The sequence below is a fragment of the Pantherophis guttatus genome, chromosome 5 (genome assembly GCF_059756535.1).
Source record: "Pantherophis guttatus breed Tessera chromosome 5, ASM5975653v1, whole genome shotgun sequence".
NCBI classification, from domain to species: domain Eukaryota; kingdom Metazoa; phylum Chordata; class Lepidosauria; order Squamata; family Colubridae; genus Pantherophis; species Pantherophis guttatus.
The window spans coordinates 55262138-55271471 of NC_142067.1; the positions used below are offsets into that span (position 1 = coordinate 55262138).

The window sequence follows — 9334 nt, forward strand, 5'->3', positions numbered from 1 at the left end:
ATTTGGATGTTTTAATCTTTGAGACTAAATTACTTAATCTGTTTTTAATAGTTTTTAACTTCTATATGTCTTTGTATTTATTATGACTGTTCACCGCCCTGAGTCCTTCGGGAGTAGGGCGGTATACAAATATGAAATAAATAAATAAATAAATAAATAAATAAATAAATAAATAAATAAATAAATAAATAAATAAATAAATTTAGCAGTCCCCATTGGCTGACCTGTTACCATGTCTATTCCAATTCGTCAACCCCTATATACTGACAGATATGTGGAATCGTGGCAAAAGGAAGTTGGACACTTCAGGTTCTGGTGAGCTGTGGCTTGAACTCACTGTACCTGGGACTTCTGTGGCACCTGTGGCAACAGGCTGATGACAGGTGATTTAAAAGATGAAGAGGCTGGAAATAGCCCAAGTCAGTTATGGCATTTATTATTTTTTGTAAGTTTTTTTTATCAGCTGATTTTTGTCCTGTCCGACCACGGGTCATTCCATCAAGGGAAGCTGTGTATCTCACCATATTCTATGCAAATGAAACCCCCAGGGGAGAAGGTTTGTATATCCCATGTTTGGAAGAAAGAACCTGTTTTCCTCCTGGTGGACACAAAACTGGGAACTATAGCAACAGAACAGAAAATGCCTGATAACACCAATATGGAACCAGAGTGGAAATACCAATAGATGTGTGGTGAGTGCTAATAGAACCCTACAGCCACTAGAGCCGCTTTGGGAAGAGTTCTCCACACTACTGAAAATGATGCAACAATGGACTTGGTTACTCTTTTCCTGCTAATCGCTACAGATGTTGAACAGACAGATCACAATTTCAGCTACAACAAGATTTACATCGCTGCATTGCCATATAATTGATTGACTTTGCCTAGGACTGAGGCTGTATTAGCTTCATGAAAAAGTGGGATGGTAGACATTTCGGTATCTGTATGTATGATTTCATTGCTTACGTGTATTTACTGTCAATGTTCCATGTATTTAAAATGGACCTATAGGTAAGCTACATCTTAGAGAAACACCATCAAGTGAATCTCCAGGGAATACTTGCGGAAGACTGGGTGTCGCAGATTAGGAGGGTAGTAACTTATGGGATAATTGACCTTCTATTTAGTTTCTTCCTAGAAAAGGATTTCTTGCTCCATAGCACAGAGGAATAGCATGGAATAGGGTCAATTAGACATCCAATATTACACCAGTCACCTATTGACATTGAAGGCTAATTTTTGTTTTATTCAAATGCCCTCAAACCTTATTGTAAGTTTGGGCACATTTCTGCCTATGGAGGGCATCCTTTTTGGCTGGGAGTTTTTTTCTAGATGCATCTTATTTGACTCAGGAAGATCTATACTTCTGTGTGTATCGCAAGTCCCCCCACATAATGATCATTTTTATTGGACATGCATATTGACATTGGACTTTTAACATCTCTGCTGCATTAAAAAAAAACCAAACAGAACAGCTCCGAAGGATGGTTAATTTTGGACGTTTGGGCCTGCTGCTTATACAGTGCTACCTCATACATGGTACTTGCCTAATTTGAGGTTGTTCAATTGCCATTGCCCTTCTCCTTATTTCTCCATTGCTTGCATTCTCTGCCCGTACTATTGTTAATGCCATTAGGATACTACCGAGTGAAGTCTCCTCTGGGTCTTTAATTGTTATTTGGAATCTCATGGCCCTAGATTTTATGGGCACGTTTAGAAGGTGTTTCTGCACTGAATACTTCTAGTCGTTATGTCAATTACCAGAGTTCATTGTTTATAAAAATGTTCAGAAAGTTCACAAAATAGAGTTTTATGTGCTGCTTATTTCAATAGTAACGACAGAAATTACTAATATCTCCTAGTTCTCATACCATCTAAAATCTATTATCTATCCTAGCTCTAATACTAATATCTACTATCTAATATCTCTTAGTTCTCATACTATCTAAAATCTATTATCTAATATATCCTAGCTCTAATACTAATATCTATTATCTAATATATCCTAGTTCTAATATTAATATCTACTATCTAATATTGCTTAGTTCTAATACTAACTCATATCTACTATCTAATATTGCCTAATTTTAATAATAATCTAACATCATTTAGTTCTAATGCTAACATTAACTATCTAACATCACTTAGTTCTAAACGATCTAATATCTACGATCAAATATATCCTACTTCTAACACTAATATCGACTACCTAATATGTCCTAGTCCTAATACTATCTGATATCTATTAGTTCTATGAGCTTGACTGGAATCAAATAATGCAAGCCATCATTTGGTATTTAAAATGCAGTTTGGCCCAAACAATTTTTCCAAACGAAGCCTTTTTTTCCCAGGTGGTATCTTGTGACTGTTTTCTTCACTGGGAGTTGAAGAAGTGTCTTTTTGTCTTTCCTTTGGAAATCTGGCAAATGAGGGCTCATAATTGGTGACAGAATCTTCTATAGAGTTGGTTATTTCACCCTGTTGCCTGTTCCTTGGTCTTCTGCTGCATGTTATTTTGGGGTTGATTAAGGGACCTGTTGAAGGATAACCCTGATGTAAATTTTCTCACATATTCCTCACAAAACGAACAATTGCATTGCATTCAGAGTTACGATATTCGTCCCAAAGTATTTATAACCCAGTTCCAGAGTTCTGATGCTGTCCCCCTCCCCCATTGTCACATGACCCTCTTTATGGCGAATTGCTGTGTTTTGTGGCTTGTAACTAGTCTTTTAAGCCAGTTTCTGGCAAAAATGGCCATAAAATTCATTGCCTTGCTTAACAACCACAATGTTTCCTTAAAGATCTTTTTAATCTTAATAATCATTTGCTTTACAATTGAGACATTCGTTTAATAAACAGCACAAAAAAAGTTTTAAAATCAGGTTGATCATGTGGGTGCCTTGATTTACAACCATCATAACTTACGATGAAAATTCTGAGCTCCATTACAGTCATAATTTGAGGATTGTGTATATTGGATAGGAACAGCATGATAGGAAGATGTTAGATAATCCCTTCAGTGGCAAATGCAAGGGGATTATTTCATACTGCACGGGACAAGGCAATGATAAACCACTCCTGTATTTCATTCATAAATTCAGAGTTGAAGGAAGGGGTTAGAAATACACTCTCCTCACTAATTCAACTCTTCTCCCCTTATCTCTCCCATCTAGAGAGAAGGATGAAAATGATCCTGTTTAATCAGCACTAATGACTATTAATTAAAGAGTTCACAAAATGTAGTATTGCCATTTTTAAAAGAGAAAATAGAGCAAGGATTTGAAATATTTTTTGACGTCAATGAATTATATTTTTATTATAGTATGAAAAAAACTGTGTTCTACCTTTTGGAGAAGAACATGAATCGGCTTTCTCTGGCTGACCTTTGCGCATCCGGTGTGCATAAATATTTGTAATGCTTAGTTCTTTTTCTCTTTCCTAAAGAAATGCATTATTAAATTTATGTTGATAATATAGTTTATTGTATTAATGTATGTTCTTCAGAGATCATATGTTTAGTTAGGAGACACTTTTCAAGTACTATCTGTTCCTAGAAATGTTAGTGTGCAAAAGGCCTAACGTACATTAATACATTTATCCAATCTACAGTTTATATAGTTAGAGGCTGAAAGAAAAACCCACAGAAAAAAATAGGCTTATGTCAAATCAGCATTTAGTGAATAGCATCTTGGATTCCTTCTGTGGTAAGAAAAATATGATTTAAGCATCTAAATACCTTAAGTTTGAGCTTCAGCGACTCGATTTCTACGTGCAAATTTGCTGTTATCGACCGAGCTTCAATAGTCTTCTTTTTCTCAACTGCTAACTGGTGTCTAAAAGAAGCAGTATTCAATGACAGCTGCTTTTCCAAATCCTAAACACATTAGAAATAAACCATCAATAAGATTATTCAAGATTTGCAATCATACAATATTGAATTAGAAATTAGAGGAAGGCAACTGAAATTTTACCAAATGTTTCCAGAAAGATGATGATGCTCACAATCTGTTATGCAGATTAAGGAGAAAAGAAATAGAGATCCAGTTACAATATATACTTTTAATTTCTTTTTATTGGTGGAGAAATAGCCTTCTCCAATCCTTAAATCAAGGTCAGTATGGTGGAGAAATAGAATAAAAGAACATTAGATTTTATATATTGCAATACTTAGCAAAAGAGTATTATTTATTTAATATACCAACATTACAAGCTATACTGTAAGGGAGGGGAGATGGTGGAGGAGGAGGAGACAAGACTAACATTTTGTTCATTTCAATTATAATAAAACCATAATATGCTTCATTTTTGCCTTGGTATGATGCCAAGTAAGGTAGGTTTAGCTAATATACAGGTTTAAATGTGCTGGCTAGGCTCATGTCATCAGAGATGGACTTTTTCATCTTATTAGTTAAAGCAAGAGTCATTCTTTCCAAAATCTCAATTTTCTATACAACTGAGCCAAATATGCAAAAATGGAAGGAAGTGTGAAGAGCAAGAAGTTTTGCACCACATCCACTCAAAACATCCAGGTAGTGTTTTTCAACATTCATCTCTGATTGTGTGGTGAAAATAAGATTCATAAGTAATTAGCTTAGCTAGCTTGCCCATACCACTTTTAATACATAATTCCACCTGTCTAACTCTAATCTTCTCCTGGTTTTCCTACATTCCTCTTTTCCAATAATGTCTTTTTTATATCTAGAGATTTTAATTTCATTGATTGATTTAAAAAATATCCCATTCTGCTCACAGAGCGATGCTATGCAGTTCTAAGCAATGTATGTTGCATGTTACCTGAGTTTTCTTATCCCTAGCTTCCAGTTTTTGGGTAAGTGATCTTAATTTGTGCTGAAGTTCTTCTCTCTCTTCAAGTTTTTTGTCTATACAAAGTTTCTGTAGTGCCCGCAAGGCATCCGTGGTTTTTAAGAGTTGTGCCTCAACGTTTCTTAGCTTTTGGGAAGCCCTGCGCTCTTCTTCCTGAGATTTCCTGAGAAGTACTCTCAGAGTCTGCACTTCATTGGCCTGCGTGGCCAAAAGATCAGGCAGCTTAATTTCAGCATTTTCATATTTTGTAATTGCTTTTAACTGTTGAGACTGAAGATGCTTCAACATTTTATTTTCCGTAATAAAGGTCTCCAATCTATTCTGCAAAACAGCCACTTGGTTTTTCAGTTCTTTAATTTGATGGTCTCTTGCTGACAAGAGACGGCAAGTCATGTTATTTTTCTCCTGGGCATTGATGGTATGGTCAGTAATATATGAGCTCTTTTGCTGAGGTTTCTTTTTAGGCAACATTTTACCTCCTGCATTAAAAGAAATATCAAGATGGCATATAAGATTGAGCAAAGTAAGAATCAGATCATTTTACATAAGCTTCAGAGCCAAATGCTCAAGTATGTATTCACGGCATAGATTCACTTCCTGTTATGTAATATCTTGAGACAATCTCTGTTACAACTATTGGTTGATTGACCTATTGTGAAAAATCATACCTGAACTCTCATGATATTAGCTTCCGTAAGACATAACTGCTATACTCACATAATATGCTAAGACAGTATTTAGACAGCTTTAAGATGCATTGACTTCAACTCCTAGAATTCCTCAGCCAGACATGCCTAAAGCAGGATTGCTAGCCCAGCAGCCTAACTACTATACCAAACTGCCTAGACAGACAGATGGATAGATATACATATGCATGCGTACATACCATATCCAAATAATGATAAAATAATGAATGTAATAGACTGAAACGAATGGAAGTGTGACCATTAAAATTTGCCAACTTTTTCTTTTCTTTTCTTTCTTTTTCTTTTTTGTTAATACTGGAACCTATTCCCTGGCCCTTGGCTTATTTATTGAAACCATGTGACACCGACATCTGTATGACCATGATAACTGGTGAACTACATCCATTGCTACAAGCCCCATTACCTCGATAGAGGAATTACGGACAGGGTGTGGAAAGCAGTACATTAATATATTAATCAACTGCATACAATTTAAACATTTTATCAACATTCAAATGGTTTCCAAAATGATAGTATAGTCTCTACAGTATAGAAGTGTCAGGGTAGCTAAGCAAAAGTGGAGTTATTGGACAACTGCTTGAATTTTAGGAAAGGCTTAGCTGCCATTAGTTTGGCTGAAATCTGCCAACCACAGCAAATGCAGTAGTGTTCAAAGTGAGCAATTGCCTTCTTACCTTTTGTATGGACATCATTTTTCTTTTTCTTTTCTGGTAAATTCCGCTCTTTAGTTTTTGGTGTTTCGGGCAATGGGATGATGTAGCTGCCACTCTCTTCACTTATGGAGGTTTCAGAGGCATACGAGTGAAAATCTTCGTGATAGTAGTTCAGAGACGTTCCACAGATGTTCTCTTCTGAACAAATGCTGTTCTTGCTGCCATTGACAGCTGTTCTTGAAGCATTATCATGAAAGTCATTAGAGTAGGTAAACTGAGCACTTCCAGGCTTGCTGGAATGTTTCCTACAGCTAATGTCTTGACTGTTGGTGCTCTTACTAAGCCTACCTGGAGAATCGTTTGAGCTTCCTCTTTTTCTGCATTGCCGAGACGTTTTATCCTCTTGGACAATATGATGAAGGGCTGTATGATCAGAAGCCATCATTCCACCAATGGCAGGGAAGTCTATCAATTATACTTTATTTCCCAAAGGAAATGGCACTGTAGTCAGAAAAAGAAACAATGTATGATGTAAACATTTACTTAAGCCTTCATCCAATACATTTAAAAGTTGTTTGCTCTGATTCTGTACCAAAAAGATCACCACAATTTTGGTTCCTAGCATTATATTATTCACTTCTCGAAGAACTGATGTGTTGATTAATTAATATGCTACTTTCTTAGCATTCTCATTCACAGAATGCAACGCCTCCAGAGCCCTGGAGAAAAGGGAAGAAAACTAATTGAGGCAGAGATTGTGCAGTTAGGGCTCAGTTACCATTGATGAGAAATGAACTATAAAAATAGTACATAATGGAAGTTGGCAACACAATTCAACTTGGAAGGGAAAAGTAGCTGCTTCATTTTCCAGGTCCCTTGGAAGAGCTCTTCCACCAGGCCTTTATCTTCCACCTGTTTTTGCTTCCCCTTAATTGTTGCTATCTTTGCTTACCCACAACCCGAACCAAGCACTCCTCGACTGCCCAGAGAACAGAAGTCGAAGCTCCCGCCAAGCACGCAGGGTTTAAACTTCCTCCCCACGATGCCCAGACAGAGGCTTCTACCCGAGGTCCGTTTATTCCGTTACCGGTTCTTGGGCTTCGTTGGCAAAGAAGTGGCTGTTTAGATCTTTGCTACTATGGCAACTAGAGAACTTCGTCTCTGAGCATCATGGGACTTGTAGGGCAAAGTTGAATGGAAGGAAAAGGTAAAATGGCAGATGTTAGGGAGGTGTTTTCATCATTCCATCATCTCCAGTTTCCTTCACACTCCTCATTCCATAAATTATGTTTTTCTACTGAGCAAAACACTCCTCAATCTGGGGCTGTGAAAGAGGACGAGCTCCTTTTCCGTGATTTAATAAAAAAACAAACAGAAGTAAACCCACAATTTTTAGAGGATTTTAGAAATATTATATTTTGTGCTGGGAAATATCTGTCCTATCAGGCAAGCCATAACAAAGTATGTAAAGATATGCATGCTTATGTTAGTGTAGGTTCCAGCCAATACAATGAAATTTGTTCTGGGGTAAATTTATGAAAGGTATAAATTTATACAGGATAGAAAGAACAGTCAAATATATGTTAAAGGAACACTTAATTGGGCAATCTATGATAAAAAAAAGAGTTTTTCACGTTTTTCAGAACTTTTAATCTGGCAAGGTGACAGAGCAATTAATTCTGCCTCTGCCATAGATATGGCTACAGTTATTTGTTTTCTGGACTTCTGACCAATTAAAGTGCCTCCAAACAATACCACAATCCCAGAATTAGATTTTCTGGTTTTTACATTATTGGCATAATCACTTTCAATCTACCATTGTAGTTACAATTCTTCAGAGACCTGTATTTGAAGACCCAAGTTCACAGTTCCCTTCAAATACCTGAGAACTCTTTTTATACCCATGCAGTGCAATTGCATTGGAGTAGCAGTAAAGTGACTTAAGATGCTTACTGCACAAGCTATGTCGGGTCTGGACCACTGTGACAGATATAACAAGCTCCCTATTTCAGACGGAGATATCTCTTGATCACAGGCTTCACTTTTGTCCTCGCCCAAATTTCATTAGCAGAACAGGTGTCAGGTGGTTCCATCACTCTGACCTGCGTGGCATTGACTGCTCTTGTGTTTCAACCCGCTCTTGCTTCATATCCGAGTCATCATCTTCTCCTGACTCCTTTTCTTGCTCTCTTTTAGTTTCTCCTCCCTGAACACTTACACTATCACTAAGTGAGTTACCGTCACTAAGTGGATCATTCCAAAACTTGCATCAATTCTTTTCCAATTTTGCTCTGCAATGCTAGCAGACCTGGAAATGACTATTCTTTTGCTCCCATCGCTAAATCAATAGCTCTTTGAGCCAGGCTCATAGCCTGTAAACCTGAGCTTTCTAGCCTTTGGTTGACCTTTTCTCCTGATTGCTCTTGGAATATGCACCCATGCATTGCTTCCAAAAACCCTTAAGTGTGCCAGAGATGGCTTTCTCCCATATAGAACAGCATATGGAATATCATTAATTGAGGAACTCCACAGCCAATTGATTAAATAATTATCGGTCAACATGGCTTCTCCCCAATATGACCTCCTCAGACCATAATCCTCCAGCAGTGAGGCCTTCATTGTGTGTAACACACCATTCTGTCTCTCAATCACACCATTTTCAGCTGCTGGGTACAGATTTCTATGACTATGTTTTATTCCTAACTGTCCCAACCATTGTTGAAAACTTGTTGACATGCATTCTGAACCTCTTTCAGTTTGCAGCTGAAATACCTGTTATTTATACCTTCTTTCTACGAAGCTTACCCATTGCTTAAATTTCTGTAGCACCTGTATTTTACTCTTTAATAAATAGCAGAAACAAAATCTGCTGTAGTCATCTACAATGACCAGCACATACTTTGCTCCTCCCAAACTGGCTTGCATTGGCCCCACCAACTCTGCATGTACCAGCTCTAGAACTTTTGTTGTCTGCCTTGTGCTACTCTTGCTTACTGGGAATGCCTTGGACTTTGATGATTACACCCTTTTAAGTTCAACCTTTCTCCAAACTGTTGCATCTTTTGCAAAACTCTGAAGCTGGTATGGCCAAGCTTTCTGTGCAAGAGATGAACATATTAGATATTAGATTATTAGGGAATGGAATCC

General features: G+C 37.2%; 1 protein-coding gene across 1 annotated transcript; it reads right to left on the bottom strand.

Annotated features, from left to right (window-relative positions):
- Nucleotides 1-354: 354 nt before the first annotated feature.
- On the bottom strand, nt 355-7361 carry LOC148113380 (lebercilin-like protein). Its single transcript, XM_087895158.1, has 6 exons — nt 7140-7361; nt 6209-6688; nt 4798-5306; nt 3740-3877; nt 3348-3441; nt 355-2534 (listed from the first exon to the last, which is right to left on the bottom strand). Exons 2-6 carry the CDS (start codon nt 6630-6632, stop codon nt 2287-2289), a joined length of 1413 nt encoding a protein of 470 aa, XP_087751284.1. The 5' UTR covers nt 6633-6688; nt 7140-7361; the 3' UTR covers nt 355-2286.
- Between the last annotated feature and the right edge of the window lie 1973 nt (nt 7362-9334).

Bases quoted from the DNA above. Each gene is read 5' to 3' on its own strand.
- LOC148113380 (XM_087895158.1), bottom strand. From the start codon at position 6,632: ATGATGGCTTCTGATCATACAGCCCTTCATCATATTGTCCAAGAGGAT. The intron at 3,878-4,797 runs GTAACATGCAAC...TAATGTGTTTAG, and splicing joins CTAGGGATAAGAAAACTCAG to GATTTGGAAAAGCAGCTGTC. The intron at 2,535-3,347 runs GTAGAACACAGT...ATCCTTCAACAG, and splicing joins TTCATGTTCTTCTCCAAAAG to GTCCCTTAATCAACCCCAAA.